At 30.9% G+C, this 19,476-nt stretch overlaps 1 protein-coding gene across 1 annotated transcript; it reads right to left on the reverse strand.

Moving 5' to 3' along the window:
- Positions 1-551: 551 nt before the first annotated feature.
- On the reverse strand, positions 552-5,515 carry LOC130946014 (uncharacterized). Its single transcript, XM_057874699.1, has 4 exons — positions 5,220-5,515; positions 3,473-3,791; positions 2,649-3,369; positions 552-2,543 (listed from the first exon to the last, which is right to left on the reverse strand). The coding sequence occupies exons 2-4, from the start codon at positions 3,719-3,721 to the stop codon at positions 598-600; spliced, it is 2,916 nt and encodes a 971-aa protein (XP_057730682.1). The 5' UTR covers positions 3,722-3,791; positions 5,220-5,515; the 3' UTR covers positions 552-597.
- Positions 5,516-19,476: the final 13,961 nt, after the last annotated feature.

Here is a 19,476-nt window from a genome sequence, read left to right on the forward strand (position 1 = left end):
GGCCATTAATCTAACATTTATTTAATTAAGTAAAAACTGCAAAAAGTACATACTTTTTCTTTCCCATAAAAGAAACATTCTCATATTGTAGTCCTTATAAGTTAAAATACTTTTTCCACCCCGTATTACTCTGTTTCTTCATGTGCATTCATCTTTTGAATTTGTTCACCTAAAAAGTTTAATATTAAAATTTCCATTTATATCAAACACACCCTATGTGACACCAAGAAAAGAAATCCTATCTAGTAAGTATCCACCAAAGATGGCTTTGCTTTTATTCTTTATCATCTATTGTCTATGCTTATCAAGAGGGGCAAAATTTATAACAAACAAATTTGGAGACAAGCTATACCATCTCTTACGATGAGATGAGAGAATAGATTCCATTCCAATAAACAAACAACAAAATGATACACATTTCAGAGGTCACTATTTCTTTCTATCCTACCCTTAACATATTGATATTCATATTATTGTATGTATATTAAGACATTTACATGACCACCCTATAGTTCACCAAAAAAAAACAAAAAAAAAAAAACAAAATAAGAAAGAAAAAAGAAACTTCGTCCAAAGTCCATGGAATTAATCTTAGAATTAGTTATATACTTGGTTCAAAATATGATGGGGTTTAGTAGTGGGAAGTCTCTTCCCCCTTCTCTTTCTACAAATCTTTCCCCAGCTTATTAGGCACCCTTTCTCAGTTCCAAATCCAGTGGTACTAGTTATCTTGTTCAAATGCAACTCTGTGTTGTTAGAAATCGAAGTACCGGATCGACGGCGCCCCCTGGCTGACACATTTTTACCTGCACTTCTTAGAGAACCTGTTTCCGAGTGGGTACCAGCAGCTACAAGACCTCCTATGATCTGAAGATCCTCGGTCACCTCGTACCTTGTCAAAGAAGCAAGGCTAGAGAGGATTTCGCTTTGGAAGTCCTTCCGCCACCTTCCCCTATTTGGCCGGCCCTTCCTTGGCTGAGTTGGCGAAGTTGATCCGCCTACTTGCTCCATCTGGCCAATAGTGTTACTATAGCAGCAATCTAGGACTTTTGTCTCGGTCAAATTTAAAGTCATGAACTCAAAGTAATCCATGTTGATAGGAGAAAAGTCATCGAGATTGTTCACTGCACTGCTCCAACCTGCATTATTCTCTGGATGATCTGCTGCTGTGGAAGCAATGCCAGCAAACCAGTGAAGAGGACTTCTTGCAGAAGATTCGGACAATAAACAAGTTGTCTTTTTGAGACCATCGTTGTCCACAAATCCTGATATGGTAACCAAAGCCTCGGCAGCAACTCTAGCTTGCTCCTCTTGCGCTTCCGGATCCTCTTGTCCTGCCAATTGAAATGGCATCTCAAGCTGGTTTTCATCGGATTCTCCTCTAGGCGGCGAGCATTCCTTGTTTTCTGGACTGATAGGTGCCTGGAGATCAACCTCCATCAGCATATTCTCTTCCTCAATCATGCATGAATTTAGGTCAATAATACCAGCCAGAGATTCTTGTTTCTTCTGCTCATTCTTCCCTGTATACTCAGCAGGGGGTAGTGATTGAATGCAAGATAACTTTCCATCAAATATGCATTTTCCCTCAATTCCATCAGCACCTTGGCTTTTCAATTGGTTCGGGACATGCAAAGGTTGACGATCAGACGACATTTGAGGCCCCTCATTACAGTGAAGCGCAAGAATCTTATCCGCACTAAGGTCACTCTCCTCAGTCTTCTTTAACTCCACATTACAAGAATTTGTGAAAACAGAATCAATCTGGGTAGCAATTTTACTCCCTTCACTCTGTTTTCCTTTGAATACAACCTTTTCCTTAAGCCATGGCAGCCCCCTACTTGAATCCTGAAGGTTATTTTCTTTTCTAGGAATCTGAATGCTTTGAAGTGCTGTTATATCAAAATAACCAGCAGGTGCAATATTCAGGTTTAGATTCTTGAGAGTTCCCACATCTTTAGAACCCATGATATTCATCCGAAGCTCATCGCTATCCAATGAATCGTGCTTGGCACTGCTATTGGGATCATTAGAACTAATTGATGGAAGATCCAACGGCTTGGACCTGCTGCCCAGAAGAAAGTGTCGGCCATCTAAATCATGGCCAGGTTTACCACTTTTACACTGATAACTCTCATCTTGAGTGAACACTGAAATTCCCATCAATGATTTAGAACTTTGACCCAATGATACTGAAGAGCTTAAAAAAGGAAGTGCCGGAACTGCTATTGAGCTTTGGCCACAGTAAGCAGGTGTTTTCCATAACTCAGCGGGTGAAATCCCAGAACTTAACTTATCATATTGAGAGCATGTGCGAGGTGCATTGCTGGATCCAAGTGAGCCATTACTCATGAAACCTTGAACTTGTGAACCATTGCTAGAAAACTTCCTCACTGGCCAAGGTTCGCTAACATGATTTAACGGATGAAAATATGGAGGGTCATTAAATTGTTCCATATTCTTTCTTAATAGTTCAATTGAATCAGATTGCTTTCCTGTACAAATAACTTTGGAAAAAGAATCCAATGCACCACCACTTTGCCCTGAAAATTGAAGAATTTACATGAAAAAACTTATAATTGTACATATTTATGAACAGATTATAATAGCAGCTGACAAATCTGAATTGAAAAAGGGTATAATATTACCTCTACACATCTGCTCCTGTATCTTTCTCTGTTCCAACAGAGGGTTTCCTGAGAAATTTTCAGGATCCTTTCGCTTGTTCAAATTCCAAATGACATCATTTGGAAAATTCTGATAGCTCAATTTTGTTGTCTTTGACAGATCATAAAAGGCATTGTTCCTATTATGTGTAGGGGCTGCCAAATCATAAGACTTTGAAGTTGCTTCTTCAAGCTTAAATTGTAAATTTAAGCCAGCAAAACCATTAGAATTGATTCCATATGGTTTCTCACCATTGCCACACACAACTTTGGAAGATCCATTTAAAGAATAAGCTGAGACTTGCAGCACATCAGTGACACTTCCATTTTCTAAACATTCACCTTCTTCACTATCAATGTATTCGTTAGCCGGAAGCTGAAGATCCAATATCTTTTTGCCAACTTTTCTGTATTTGGATTCTGATGGTTTAGAATCTTTGAAAGATTCTTCGGTCACTATCGGAACAGGAGTGGGACATATTTTCTTGCCGTTCTCTTGTAGAGAAGCCCCCGGTGGCAATGATTGAGCCGTAGACCACGGCAAGTTTGGCGAGTAAGATATCTTTTGGGCATTTTTGGATGGCAAAGAAGAAGCTGACCATGATGATGCCTCCAACCTCAAGTGCTGTTTATATGATTCATTTCTTTTAATATCTTCCATCAACTCCTTCTGTTTGTTATAAATGCGGTGGAGCTCATGAATCTGAAAACCAATAAAATTCAGAATTTGATTAACCAATAAGGAAAGAACTAGACAGAAGACACACAGAGAGAATCCAATCTAACAAAATAAATAATTAACATACTTGGTCCCTGAATATGGCTTCATGCTTGAGTATTGTCTGTTTTAGAAGTTCCTTGTTGTAGCCTAGAAGGTTACAAGGCGATGATACCGGCAAGGAACCAACGTAATGCAACTCATTCTTAAGCTCACTGTTAACATTAGATGAGGTCCATGGGCTGCGTTCAGATTCAAACAGGAGATCTCTTGCTGAATAATATCCTGGAAAGTAGCCGTCACATTGCACGTTTGCGCCCATTTCCAATAATGCCATAAACAAGAACACAGTTTCAATTAAACAAGATGTAGCAGCGTGTCACCCTCGGTTCCAAAGGAAGGAAAACCTGCACCAAAGGAAGGTATTTTATGCATATGAAAAAGAAGAGTTAAACAAGATTGTTGGCGAACAACTTAAGTTCCTTTTCTATGTAACTAACTAGTATACCCAAAATTTTAGATTCAATTGTGTAGTTTAACAAAAGACATTGAAGCACAGCATAATTTTAGATCATGATAAATCCATATTACATAGCAATCAAGCACCCTCAAAGGAAAAACATGCTGGAGAAATTGAATGCAAGTCAATCTGTATGGTGAATGAAGCAAAATAGATGAAGATTTATGACAAGCCAACTTCAACCATATGTTAGTAAATCATAGGAACACAATAATATTAACATAAGGCATCCACATTATGACGACGGCTAGAAATGTGAACTTATTGCCATCAAATGGTGGTGTGTCTTAGATATAGGTAACAGAGTAGAATACCAAATAGTTCCTCATAAGCATGATAAGCTTTTAAAACTAGTAAACACAAGCATTGAATCTAACTCTCTATCAGCATAATAAGCTTTTAAAACATGAGATCACAAAATAAGATTAATTATTGATACACGGATGTCGAATTTTTTTTAAAAAAAAAGGGAGTTCTGTTACTATTCATATCAAGATGTTGCCACTTGCCACAGAACAGTCACCAGAATTTTTCTATACACACAATAGTTTCTAGTATCGCAAAAATAGGTAAATGAATAAACAAAATGGAAACATTAACTTCAAAATTATTCCTTAATTATACACCATGTTTATAACTGGCAATGAAAGCACAAATTACAGCCTCAAAACAGAAGCACAAAGAATAATCATAGGAAAAACCATCAGCATTCAAGTAGAATTCAACTAGTTTCATCTATGAAGAGAACATGGAAGGGAAGAACAGAGAATTGGCTATGGATAGAGCTGGAACAAATGCTATGAAACCACCATAAAGATAAAAGTTTCCACAAGACAAACCTCCAAACGCAAATAAGAATCAGATTCTCAAAGGACAATAGCATAAAATCAAAATCCATTCAACAATCAAGCCAGTGGAAGGTAAAGACCAAAAGCAAAAAAAGAAAAGGGTAATAGGAGTTGGAAATCTTTTGCCAGAAAACTGAAACAAGATCAACCAAAATCATTTGACGTCCCGGAAACGTAACTGAGCCCAAAAGAAAAATAAAATAAAATAAAATAAAAACCAGATTATACATATTACACGCTCCAAAATGATAGAGAACCAATTAGAAAATAACCAAACTCAACCATAAAAACAACAAAACCCGATATAACTATGGGACTGAAGAAAACCAGTGAGACTATATTAGAAATTAGAAGCTAAAATTAAATAATAATTACAATAATGGAAGGATAAAAAAACAAAAAACAACAGGAAAAATGTCGTTCGCGCATGAGATGAAGTGAAAACTGAAAAGAGACTTAAGACTCACCTGAAGAAGAAGAAGAAGAAGGAGAAAAGTGAAGGATGCAGTTCATTGTGCGTGGACACTTGCTATGTTACAGAATAAAGTAGAGAAAAGAAGAAGAAGACATTAGAGTGGAAGAAACATAATAAGAAGAAAGCAGAGAGAGCCAAAAATAAAAGAGAGATTTTTATGAGAGGTTTGGAGAGGAAACATGAAAAGCAGATAAAATGGGGATTTGGATCTGCAGTGCTGGGCCATTCTCTCAATGAAGATTTCAGAGAGAGAAAACAGAATATGAGATAGAGAGATGGTGTGCGCCTTCTGCTGGTCCCGTTAACTCCTGGACTTTCAATGCCAACAAATATTTATCAAATGCTCCAAACTTGAAATACCCGATTTCACCCTTGCTTCTTTCAAATTTCATCTAGGTCCTTCCATGTTCCTCATTAATCATTTGCTCTTTTCGTATTGGTTTAATTGAATAATGTCCTAAATCAGTTTTTAAATAATTGTTTGTGCTAAATTTTAGAGTTTAATTTTAATGAGTTTTATATAATTGTCCAATCAGACTCATATATTTAGATAATTTTAAACTAATTTAAATTATTAAGTAAGTTCTTAGATTTTTATTATGTAAATGAATTAATTAATCTGTACGTTACATTAATTGAGAGACTGATTGAAATTTTTAGATATTTATCAAGGTTTTTATATTTTTACTAAATAACAATGAGAATGAATTAGTTTATTTAAATTTTTTTAATATAATTTGATATAAAATATTTTTTAAAAAATATAAAAAATTATAAACTAATTTAATAACTAAAATTTTTCAAAATCTAAAATGGGAGACTAAATTATTTTTAGACTTAATTTAGAGTATTATTATTATAATATAATGATTGATATGTCTTTTTTTAATTACCAGAAATGGAGGTATGACGAATTTTTTTTTTTGGTTGATAACAATGACAAAGACGATAGTAAAATATGTTTTTGCTTTATAAGTTACTAGGTGGTTACGATAAATATTGTTTTGTTTTTATTCTTTACTTCGTCAATTCGCTTTATTTTTGTATTAAACTCCTTTTAAAATATATATATATAATGATTTTCATTTAGAGCAACTCCAATGGAGAGTCTCTCTCTCACTTTTTCCTGACATAAAGGTAGCGTTTGGTGGAGAGACAGAGACAGAAAGACTGAGACTGAGAGACAGAGACTAAGAGACATGGATTGAAATAAATCTCAGGATTCTGTTTGGTGAAAAATGAGAGACAGGAATTGAAACAAGAATGAAACTCTAATTTAATTTGTACAAATGGTAAAATTAGAATTAATTAATTGAAATGAAAGTATTTTAGGTATAAAATGTTATTAAAGTTTCAGTCTCCATCTCTAAAAATTTCAGTCTCCTGCTGAAATACTGAAATTTTAGAGACAGAGACAGAAATTTTAGTACCAATCTCTGAACTAACAAACACAATACTGAATCTCAGTCTCTCAGTCTCTGTCTCAGTACCTGGAAACAAACGCTACCAAAGGGACTTCAATTATTGGAAAAAAGGATATGAAAGTCCATCCACAAGTCTCAAGGAAGACGAGTTCCTTCTCAGAGGGACTCTATCCTACCAATGATAACTTGCCATGTGGCAAATTATTTTTAAAATAATAATTAATTAAATAATTATATTAAATAATTAAATTATAATTAATTAATTAATATAATTATTTAATTAATTATTATTTTAATAATTATATTAAATTATAATTAATATTATTAAAATAATTAAATTATAATTAATCATAATAAATAATTATATTATTATTTAATTAATAATTTATATTAATGATTTAAATCATAATTAAAATAATTATACTCAATTATAATTAATTAAATTTATTTACATAAAAAAGTAAATTTAATTTTTTTATATTATAAAATAATTTTTAGTGAGTTATTTATTTTTATTTATAAAATTTAAATGTTAACCACATTACAAAATAATAGAGTTTAACTATATTTTTTTATATTAAATAATTTTATAAATTAATATAATTTTGAATTATATATTGTATATTATTTTTATATATAAATTTATTTAATGTTAATATTTTTTAATAGTGAATTTTTTTAAATTTTATAAATTTAAATTATATTATTAAAAAAAATTAATTATATTAATTTTAAAAATTTTAATTAATTAATTAAGTGTGACTACAACAGAGACTACACTGGAGATGGTCTTAGATCTTTATTTTCTCCGTTGATAGGCTGTTGAATGGAGTGGAAGTGGAGGAGGACTTGTCTGCAAATATTTATTTTGCCACAAAGAACAAAGACTTTGATCCAAGTTCTATTATGGGAGTTTGGGGTGGTTCAAGACACATAGGGAGAAACGAATGGGTCCAAAAATGAAATCCACGGAAACCAAACGAAGCTTACATGGGAAGGGACATTAAAGTTGTCAACATCCTCGTCTCTTTCTCATTTATGTTTCTTTTCTTCCTTTCTTTTTTGGAATTTTCTCTCCCTATCTCCCTTTGTATTTCCAATTTATTTGTGTATGCAACCACACGCCCCTCTAGATTCTCTCCATTTTTAATAAATATTATATATAAGATCACAAATAATTTCTAACTTAATTGCAACTATTAATAAGGTAATAGTTAATCCCAAAAAAAAAGTTATTACTTTCTCCATTTTATATTAACTGTTTTTTTATTTTTATTTTTATTACAAATTAAGTATTTTTTATTATGAAAATTTATTAATTAATTTTGATCTATTATATCTTCTATTATTAAATACAAAAGTTAAAAAGACTAAGGTCTAATTTGGATAAATAATTTAATTAAATTTTTTTTAAGAAAATAACTTAAACAATAAATGACTATATCAAAAGTAGTTTATAAATAAGTTATTTTGTATTTAAATTTTTAATTTTAAAAGTGTTTATTTTATAAAAATATGATAAAAAAAATTTTTCAACTTTTTTTATAAGTTTCTAAATAGTTTCTTAGAAAGTTATAATTTAGTTTTAAAAATTATATCAGACATTAATACTATTATTTTTCATAAATCAAAAACTCAAAAAAATTATTTTTAAAATTTATTAAACGGGTCCTAAATAATTAATAAAAATAGAAAATAATAATAGAAATTTTTTTATTATTATTTATATTTTTAATAAAACTTAATAATTATCTTAATGTTTGTGTACAACTAAAAAATCACAATCGAGTAAAATGATATTATTAATAAAAATTAAATATGAGGATTACTTAGAATTCCAACCCAATTCCAAAACCAATCAGGTGTCTTTTGCAGACTCACTGACCATATGCAACAAACAAGGAATAATAATCAGAAGCAAGCAACCTTTTTAAACAAACCTTGATCTTTCCAAAATTAATTAATTTTTAACTTGGAGTTTGTTTGTTGCATCTACCGTTATTATTATTTTATTTTATTTTATTTTTAATTAGTTTCCATGAGTGATGGAGTCAGCAGTGGGGTCCACTAATCCATTCCCTTTATTCCGAAGCATTCGCTTCCTTTCCAGCATGCTAGGTGTATTGGCGGATCAAATTGAGATAAATTGAATTGGATTTAATATTTATCTTTTTTATATTTAAATTCGATCCGTATATTTGTGAATTGAATCAAATATATTTGTAAAATAAAAATATTAAAAAATATTATATATATATATAAATAAAGTTAATAAAATTCATTTTTTATTTTAAATTTTTTTAAATATATTTATTTTTAAAATATAAATAAATTAATTTTTTTAAATAATAAAAATAAAATAATACATAATATATAAATAAATAATTATTAATTAAAATAAAATATAAATATAACATAAATATTATTTATTTATTATTTAGTGTGGATTTACATATGTAGATCGGATATACGAATATAAATGTGATATCCGCGATCTAATTCAATTAGAGTGCAAATGGATCGAATCTAGTCATATATATAAATTATAAATCCAATACCAATAATTATTATAAAAGAGGTAAATACCAAATCGGTACCCAAAAAATTCTGACGCTGACAAAATAGTACCTGACTTTTGTTATTGAGAAAATAGTCCCTAAAAGATTTTAAAATTTGACAAGCGTGTTTCCGAGCTCGTCGGAGCAAATCTCCGACAAGCACAATGCTGACATAGCCACCATATTCTGGTTACATGGCAAACCATCCCCCAAACCCTAATCCCTTCCTCTCAATGCAGTCTCTCCCTCCATCTCCCTCCCCATCACAGCCCTCCCCCTACCCAATCCAACGCAACCCCCTCCCTCTTCCTCCCCATCGCAGCCCCCCTTTCCTCTCCTTCCGATCACAGCCCCCTACCCAACGCCCATTCCCTCCCTCCTTCTCCCTCCCCATCACAGTTCCTCCACAACGCACACTCCTCCTCTCTCCCTTAACACCACCACTCGCAGTAACAATTACCTCAACATCAACATCAACAGCAAGTGGCAACAAATACAACAACAACCCCAACACATACTTTTCTCTCTCTTCCCATCGTAGCAACAATCTCAACAGCAACTTCAACTGCAAGAGCACCATCAAGAACCACTGCCACCATCATCGGAGCCACAACAAGGCTTGAAATAGCCGTATCCCCTCTGCTCCTAAGCCTTTTTCTCTTTCTCTCTTTATATTTATATATGCATGTTATGTGTTTGTGTAAATGTCTGTGTGTGTGAATGGATATTATTATTGTTATTGTTATTGTTATTGTTATGGTCCTTTGAGAAGAGAAAGAAGGAATGAGAAAAAAGAAAAAAGGAGGAACAAGCAAGGTTAGATTTTGAATACGCAAGTTCTTCTGTTGGTTATGTTTGAGATTCTAATAGTGTTGTTTTTACTGTTATTATTGCTTTTGCTGCTGCAATTAGGGAGGCAGAGGAAAAAAGGAATGTGCGTTGGGGAGGGAGGCTGTGATTGGGAGGGAAAGGGAAGCGGGCTGCGATGGAAAAAGAGTGTGCATTGGGTAGGGGAAGGGCTGCGATGGAGAGAGAAGGGGGCGAGCATGCGTTGGGGAGAGAGAGGGAAGGGGGCTGCAATGGGGAGGGAGATGGAGGGGGAGTCTGCGTTGGGAGGAAGGGATTAGGGTTTGGGGAATGGTTTGCCAGGTTACTAGAATACGGTGGCCATGTCAGCATTGTGCTTGTCGAAAATTTGCTCCGACGAGTTCGGGAACACGCTTGTCAAATTTTAAAATTTTTTAGGGATTATTTTGTCAAAAGTCAAGTACTATTTTGTCAGCGCTAGAATCTTTCGAATACCGATTTGGTATTTACCTCTTACTATAAATTTGTGTCAACAAGTTATAACTCAAATAACATAGTTTTTCCATCTTTATCTAAAGATCTTAAATTCAAATTTTACTCTTAACTTAAAAAAAAAGGAAATACCACAAATTTGCGAATATAATTTAATTTATAAACACACCTACAACCTGCAATTTTCGTGCGGACTTTAACTCACTTATCAAAAAAATCAAATATTTTGTGCATAACTAATTAATGAATAAATATTGAAATTGAGTCTTTAAAAAACTTAAATTGAAAATTTTGATTATTAATAAATTTGTATTATTTTAGAGACTTTGAGATACATTAATTTCTTTATTAAAATATTAATTTATTTTATAATAATATTTTTTGACTTAATTATTTTATGATAAAATTTCATTAAATGTAATAGAAGAATTAATTTATATGATAAAATTAATTTTTAAGAACTCCCAAAATATCAAAATTTTATTAAAGACCAAATTATCTTATATGAAATTCACTGAAACCAATTTAAGTATTTATCCCAAAATTAATTAATAGTTAAACAAAAGGAAAAATATTAAGTAATTCCTTGCCGTTAATAAAATTAGCTCAAAGTGCTGGCAGCATAACCCAATGGAAGGTGAGGCATTGTAATCAACTAAATTCATGAGCAATGCAAGCTAAAACATCACTGTTTTGGGAGTTAATTGAGTCTCATCAAGCTAAACATATTGACCAAAAAAAAAAAACATAAAAGCTAAAACATCAATTTTTCCATTATTTAATTCAGTCTTATCATTCCTCATGCATATGACATCTTAGTACCATGTTAGATTTTATGTTATGTTAGTGCCTGGAAGTTAAACCTGATCAATCATTTTGGTTTTGAATTTAAAAAGTGAAGAAAGTGACGATTACATTTTTAAAAATTTTAATTTTAGACTAATTACTCTTTGAAAAAAATATCAATTAAGCTCTTTATAAATTATAATAATAGATGGTGTATATCTTTTTGTCAATGGATATATAATACAAAATAACATAGAATTACTTATGTATTTTGTTATTTATATGGTGTGTGTTGTTTTTCGTGAATATAGAAACGATGTAATTTTAGACAATAGAACATTTATTATCTTTTGAATTTTTATATAATGTTTATCAATTGCTTTTTATTTATAACAAATTCTATAAAAATAGGTGAAATTTTGTTTTAAAAGTTATTATTTACATGATGATTTTTTATAAATAAACACGTTATTGTAGGTAACGCCATAATGGTACATATAAATACTGCTGTTAAATTTTGCGTGATAAATTAATAAAAAGACATTAGATGTTCATCATTTATTATCTTAGAAAACTAAGTTAATATTTTTTTTTAAAGACCAATTAGTTCGAAGTAAAAATTTTTAGAGACTTAATTGTTATTTTACTCTTAAAAAATAAAAATACAATAAATATATTTTTATAAATTAATTAAATCTTAAGACAATTTGAAAAATAATTATACCATAATAGTGTGCTTTAAAGAATATTAATATTAGTATATTATTGTTAGTTGTTCCCGGCAATCCATGGCTATTTATGTAATTTGAGTGCAAGTTCTGATTATGATCCACAGGAATTTGACAAGTTTATCTTTAACTAATGTACTGATGGATGATAAATGACAGCAGCCTTTGCAAGACATGCCATTAAGGTTAGTAATTCAATAGTAATTAAATAGTAAGTGGCGTTAAAATCAAATCAAGTATTATAAAAATCCAAATCCCAACAGAACTTTATTATACCATTAATTAAGCATATATATTAGTTGTACTTTATATTAATATGCGGGGAGCCGCGGATAACTTTTCTCAAAAATATATAAAAATTAATGAATTGTTTATTTGATTCACTCTTTTTTTTTTCCTAAAAAAATATGTAATTACATTTAAAAAAAAGAAATACATTCTCCATTATAAAAACAAAGAAAAAAAAAGAGATATCTCATTTTGATAAACACTAAATACTAGTAAAAGGAATATTAACAGAAAAAATAAAAAATTTACAAAAAACAGTACTCTATAACTTGAGTCATTTCTTGTTGGAGCTTATTTACTATTTTCACAATTACTGTTGCCGCCAGCTTCTCACTTTTAAAAACCTCCAAATTTCTCGCCTTCCACAAAGTCCAACACAGAGATGCAAGGAGAATCATAGAAGATTGTCCTCTTTATATGTCTCTATTCACCGTTTGCCACTAGACTACAAACTCTATGGTTCCATTTTATACTATACCATTCATAAAAGAAGAGGAAGACCAAATCTCAGTAGCAAAATCGCATTACACCAAGGCGTAAAGGATTGTTTTGTTGTCATTTCTACATCTTAGACACATCACTGAAATATTTGAGAATCTTTGGTTGATCAAATTGAGTATAGGTTATTTTTTATGGGCTACTCTCCATAAAAAAATTACTTTGAATAGTAATTTTAACCCCCAAATTGATTTTCAGAGCATTGAATCCGTCATCACCGTTGGAAGATATTCAACTGGCACATGAAAAAATCATAAGCCACCTAGTATTCCGAGGCCACATCGTACTACTTTCTCTTGTTCTAGGTCCATTCAAGGTTGCCCTCACCATTGTTGTTCAGTGGCAGGGAGAGAATTTGAGAATTGGGTTCAAAAAAAAAAACTGCTTCAACTAGCTCTTTATTCCATCTTCCATTTACTGTAAATAAATCATGTATTCAATTGATGTCTGTTACTAGATTGTTGTTATTATTGAATCTAAAAGGATAGGATGGAGGTAGCCATGGATCCTCCCAAATACGAACATTTGTGCCAAATTCTATACTCCATCTCAAAACTTTTTCTACCATTTTTTTTTCTTCCAGTAGACTTTGCCAACCTTAGGAAGGTTGGTTTCCTTTATCTGCCAAAAGGAGGTTAGTGTATCTATAGTATTTTCCTTTGAGCATACGCGCAAGTAGCGAATTAGGCTTAGTAGTAATTCGCCAAAACTGTTTATCCAGCAAGACTAGGTTCTGAGCTCTGAGATCCTTGAATCCCAATCCGCCTTTCTTTTTAGGTCTGGTCATACAATTCCAACTAACTCAATCCATCTTTCTCTCCATTCCCTTCTGACCCCACCAAAATTGTCTTAGAATCCTATGTATTTCTTCTACTAGAGAATCTAGAAGCTTGAAACATGAAAGCGTATATATTGGAATAGCTTCTCCAATAGCTCTAATTAAACATGTCTGCCACTTGCTGATAACAGATTCCTCTTCCAAGCCTGAACTATTTTCTGAACTTTATCCTTTATTGCATCGAATGTAGCTATTTTAAATCTTTGAATAATGGATGGAAGGCCTAGATATTTTTCTTGGGCTCCCACATGCTCTATGTTAAGTAACTCTGCAAGCTGTTGTCTTATGGTAAGTGGAGTGTCTTAACTGAAAAAAACTACTGATTTGTGGAGGTGAACTTTTTGTCCGCTAAGCATTTCATATTCATTGAGTAGAAATAGGATATTGTTGTATGATTTCTCATTAGCCTTCCCAGATAAGATAGAGTCGTCAACAAAGAGAAGATGATTGATTGTTGGAGACCTTCTATGAATTTGAATCCCCTGAATATACATGTTTTGTTCTATCTTGTGTAACAGATAGAATAATCTTTTCGCACAGAATAGAAATAGATAAGGTGACAAGGGATTTCTTTTCCGGATACCCCTTGTTAGCTTAAAAAAGCCATAAGGTTGGCATTCCACAAGAACAAAGTAAAAAACAGTAGCAACTAGTTCTCTGATCTAAAAAATCCATCTAGTTCCAAAACTCGTTCTTTCATAATGAACCATAAAAAACTCCACTCAACTCTATTATATGCTTTATTTATATCCAATTTAATAGCCATTTCACATTCAAATCCGCACCTCTTAGTTTTGAGGTAGTGCATACATTCATGAGCTATTAAAATATTGTCAGAAATTAATCTACACTGTAAAAACGTACTCTGGCTTGGACTTATTAAATTATTCATAAACTTCTGAAATCTATGTACCAGAAATTTGATAATCTTATAAAAGATTGAGGATAAGCTAATAGGTCTGACTTATGTCATGTCTCTAGTATTCGGTATCTTAGGGATCAAACAAATCTGTGTATGGTTAAACGCCTTGAGCATTTTACCTCCACCAAAGAAGCTACGAATTGTCTTAAAAACATCAGCATCCATAATATCTTAATAAAACTGAAAAAATTGTGCTGTGAAGCCATCCTCACCTGGAGCATTTTGAGGACAAATATTAAAAGTGAATCTCTTTGTTTCTCTATAGAGATTGGTCTTATTAGCCTTTGGTTCATGAAAACTGTAACTGGAGGATTGAAATCGCTGAATATGTCACTAGGTTCTAATGGGTTAGCGGATGAAAATATTTTCTTGAAATAATTTTCAGCCACCAAAGCAATATTATGTGGATCTGAAACTATTTAACCATTGTTCCAAACTAGTCCCCAAATTTTATTTTTCTTATATCTAGCTTCGAACTTGCAATGAAAGAACTTTGTGTTGCTATCCCCTTCTTTTAGCCACTTGCATCTTGATTTTTCCTTCTAAAATTTTTTTTTATAATTCATCTTCTAATTTTTTCTCTACTTCTAATACCTCTGATCCACCAAAATAACCTATTGTCTTCAATTGTTCCAACCTAAAATTTAGTTCTTCAATTATCTTATTATAGTTGGATTTGTTATGCTACTACTACTGCACTAGATGGTGCCTACAACACTTCGATTTCTGTGCCAAAACATACATAGGTGAGTCATTAACTTTCATACCCAAATTTTTGCTACCAGTGCCCTTATATCTTCCATCTCACACCACCGCTCCTAAAATTTAAATCTTCTTTTGGTAGACCATCTTGGAGGATCTGAATCAAGTAAGAGAGGAGCGTAATTTGAACCATTCTTTGATAATTTTCTTACCACTGCATGTACATAAGTCTCTCACCAAGCCATTTCAGTCATAAAACGATCAAGTCTCTCCCTAATTAACGCCTCTCTAGCCCTCCTATTTGATCATGTGAACTACTATCCTATCATTCAAGATCAACCAATTGAGTATCGTAAATAAAACCATTAAAATTTTCAATAGAGGCATCAGACCTCATATTTTCTCCCTCCTTTTCTCTATAATTTGTAATTGCATTAAAGTCACCTAAGATGATAAAGCTACCTTCAAATTGCTAAAGTCAACAAAAAAGTTCTTTGAATTGATTTATTCAAGTCAGCTTATTAGTACTCGAGTAAACTGCAACCAACCCCCAACTTACATTTTTATTCTCATCTTTAACTGAAAAAATTATGGAAAAAAGTTTTAAAACAAAATGTATACCTCTGCATGATCTTTCCATACTAGAGTCATTCCTCCTGATGCTCCATCCAGGTCCACTAATGTGATACTTTGATATCTGCATGATCTGACTTTATGTTTCACCATTCGAGATTGATTTTTAGTTTTACAAAGAAAAATCACCTCAAGAGAGTGAAATTGGCACATTCTTTTAAGTTTGTGGATTGTCAAGAGTCTTTTCAAACCCCGACAGTTTTACATTAGGACTCTCATGGTGAATTAAGTGCCACTGCGGGCACCTTTCACCAATCTCTTGATCCATATCTCCAACAACTCCTCCAGTTAATGATTTTGAAACTATCTCCAATTCATCTTTCGTCTTTCTTTTAGTCCCGGACAACATCTCTATCTCTCCATAGTTTGATCTAGTCATCTATTTCAACTTTTTATATTTGACGGAATATTCAACAGCAGGAGTACTTAGCATGAGTTTTCAATTAGGCCCCTGTGTTAGCATGTTTCGTTTGAAAACTACTTGTTCCTCCCAACTGAATCTAATTCGAACTTATAACCATAACATCCTCTATACTCCTATTATTCACCTTTTTCTCATCACGTCTTTCGTTTTTGATAGAATTCTTGACTTTTTGATTGTACCTTTTTTTGTCTTTAACACCCAAGTTTAAAAATTCATCTACCAGACAGTTTGAGAGCGATTTCTTTCTGTGAAAGAGCTAACCTGCTTGAAAGCTCTTTTCTCCCTTTCTCCCTTCATCCTCCTTAATTTGCACCTTTATACCAAATTTGATCAGCTCTGATTCATTCTTTTATCTTATCCTCCCTTAACCTATTTTTTATATCCTCTAAAAACACATATTTTGTGGTCATGGCCTATAGTTGCACAGTACATATACACCATCCTTAACCTTTTATACTGAACCGCCACTCCAATTGGAGACTTATCAGGACCAGCGACCTTAAAAAAGTCTTTTACAGTTCGATTTCTATCAATAACAATCCTTGTTTTGATGATACGTGTCTCTCTCCCTTTAATATAAAACAATCTCATATCTATTACCTTACCAAGCTCTTTACCAAGCTTTCGAGCAACCTTCAGTGTCTTAAAGATTTCAGGAACCCCTCAAAATTGGACCCATATTGGTATCTCATTGATTAGTTGTTCTCCAAAGTATACTCTCTTTTTTCAAATATGGAGAGTATAGTCCTTGAAAAGCTATAAAGAGTCTCTCTCAATTTTCATAACATCTCACTCGTTATCAAGAAAGAATTGGAATTGATTGTGATTAGTCTCCTTTACTCGAAATCCTACTAGTTTTTCCAATTGCTTTAAACGCCCTATCCATGGTTCCAGTTAAAAAAGATTTATCAACAAAAAGTCTTTCAACCAGACTATTAATACAGTTGTGAATAGTTCTCTTCTCTAACAATTATACTACATCCTCCTTCTTTTCATTACTCAAAAGAACGGAGCCAATTAAAATTTTTCCACTTTCTGCCATGATTCAGGGAGATAATACCAAGAGAAAATGATAGAAAAAAAACCTGTGTTATATGATGATTCTGAGTTAAGAATGAAATTGTGATATATGTAAAAAATGTTAATTTTGATGGTACAAAAATTTTATTAAATTAAAAATTTTAGCAAAATATATTGACCCTTAATCACACTCTACAAACCCTTTTATTTTCCGTTGATTTAATTCACTCTTAAACAAAATTAATTTAAGAATTTAATTTTAAAATCTTAATAACATATATTACTTCTGTAAACATAAATACATAATTTTAACATTATAAATATATTAAAATAAACTAAGTTCAAAAGAATTTTATATAGAGGATTTACTTTATATATAGGGTTAGATAAAAAAACTAAAACAAATATTTAATTATACATCCTAGTACCAATAAAAAATTAATTACTTTTCGAGTAAACTAACTAAATAATTATATAAAGAATTTTGGTTGTGTTGGAGCAAAATATTTTCAACCAAGTAAGATATAAGTCGAAATATATTGCTAATAAAAATTAAAAGTAAGGGTAAAAATAAATTAAAAAAAAAAACCGACAATCTTTTTAAGAAAAATTGGAAAAAAAAAAAAGCAAAGTTTCATGATTTTTTCATATAAATTAAAAAATATCTCCTTTGAAAAGAAAGTATGTCTTGACTTAGTTCGAAAACTATAAGATAGAAAAAGAAAGTCAAAAAATACAAAAATAATATTAAAAAAATGTAAAATGAAAAGACTTAGTCATATTTTTTAAGAAATCATGACTGAAAGAAGGAGATCGAATTTAAGGAAATAATAAAGATTATAATTAAAATATATTTATTAAAACAGTTTTTTAGAATGTGAATTGAAGGATTTGGTATCCAAAGAAATAACTATTTTTTTAAAATGTGAGTTGAAGAGTTTAATATCTAGAGAAAAAATTAAGTAAAATTTTATTTTTTTTAGATATATTTGGATGAAAGAAAAATGAACAAAAAGAAAATAATATATGATGTTATGAAAAGACAATTTAGTCTTGCATATTTTAAAATGTATTAAAAACTAAAGAATAATATTGGAATATTAATACCAAGTATATTTTTCTTCTATTTTTTCATCCAATGTTGGAGAGAAATAAATTTCAATGGGTTTGACCTATTTTTTTACACTATTCTTTTTTTTTGATTTTTCCATTCAATTAACCAAGAAAAAATAGCTATTTTTCTTTCAATTTCTTTCGCTCTCTTTTTCTTTCTTTTATTTTTATTCCAAACAAACACATCAAAATGTGAAAAAAATTGCTTGGTCTCCCAAAAAAAAATTCAAAACCTAGGCAGATATGCTTAATCATTAAGAAAAATTATTTTAAACGGAAGGGCTCTTGTATAAATAGAGCATTTAAAGATTAAGAGACTTTTATTCGACAACTTATAAAAATACACAAATTTAAAAAAAAATTCATGTCACACTAATAAGGTGAAAAAGATAAAGTGTAAATGCATGTAAAAAGATAAAGTGTAAGTGCATGTAAATATTGAAAACCATTTTTTTAGTTTGTATTCTTTTCTTTCTTCATTAATTCTACTTTATATTGTTTATGTTTTCGTTTTTTTTAAACTTACTTTCTAGCATTATTTAAGTGAGTTTTATTTATTGCTTTACAAATTTTTTTAAAATTACTATTTTCAGTATTTCTTGTACAATTTTTTATTATCAATAAAAGATTATTATTTTTTATCTTTAAAAGTGTTATAAATTTTTTTAGTTGATCCACATAAAAATAAAATAGAATTGTATCTATTCTTTAAATTGAGATCAATAATACAAGTTTGATTAGTACCTTTATTTAAGTATAAATCAAAATTTAAGAGAAATAGATTCAATAATAAAATTTTTCGAGTAATTGAACAAAAATACACATAAAAGAATCAAAATTTAATATACACACTAAAAATAACTAACGATGAACAAAACTAATTTGCTGTTAGAGGAGTTATGTTTCCGTTTAGTTTAGTGTATTCACGGCTGAGAAAATGGTGAGTTGGCACTCTTTATATTATTTTAATAATTGAGGTAGAAATTAATAATTTTTTTAAATAAGAAAAATTATTA

The sequence above is a fragment of the Arachis stenosperma genome, chromosome 1, assembly GCF_014773155.1.
Source record: "Arachis stenosperma cultivar V10309 chromosome 1, arast.V10309.gnm1.PFL2, whole genome shotgun sequence".
NCBI lineage: Eukaryota > Viridiplantae > Streptophyta > Magnoliopsida > Fabales > Fabaceae > Arachis > Arachis stenosperma.

What these genes read in the sequence shown, in the direction of transcription:
- LOC130946014 (XM_057874699.1), bottom strand. Translation starts at nt 3,721, where the DNA reads ATGGCATTATTGGAAATGGGCGCAAACGTGCAATGTGACGGCTACTTT. An exon ending in AAGCCATATTCAGGGACCAA is followed by an intron (nt 3,370 to 3,472) that starts GTATGTTAATTA and finishes ATTGGTTTTCAG; the next exon opens with ATTCATGAGCTCCACCGCAT. An exon ending in ACAGGAGCAGATGTGTAGAG is followed by an intron (nt 2,544 to 2,648) that starts GTAATATTATAC and finishes TTCAATTTTCAG; the next exon opens with GGCAAAGTGGTGGTGCATTG.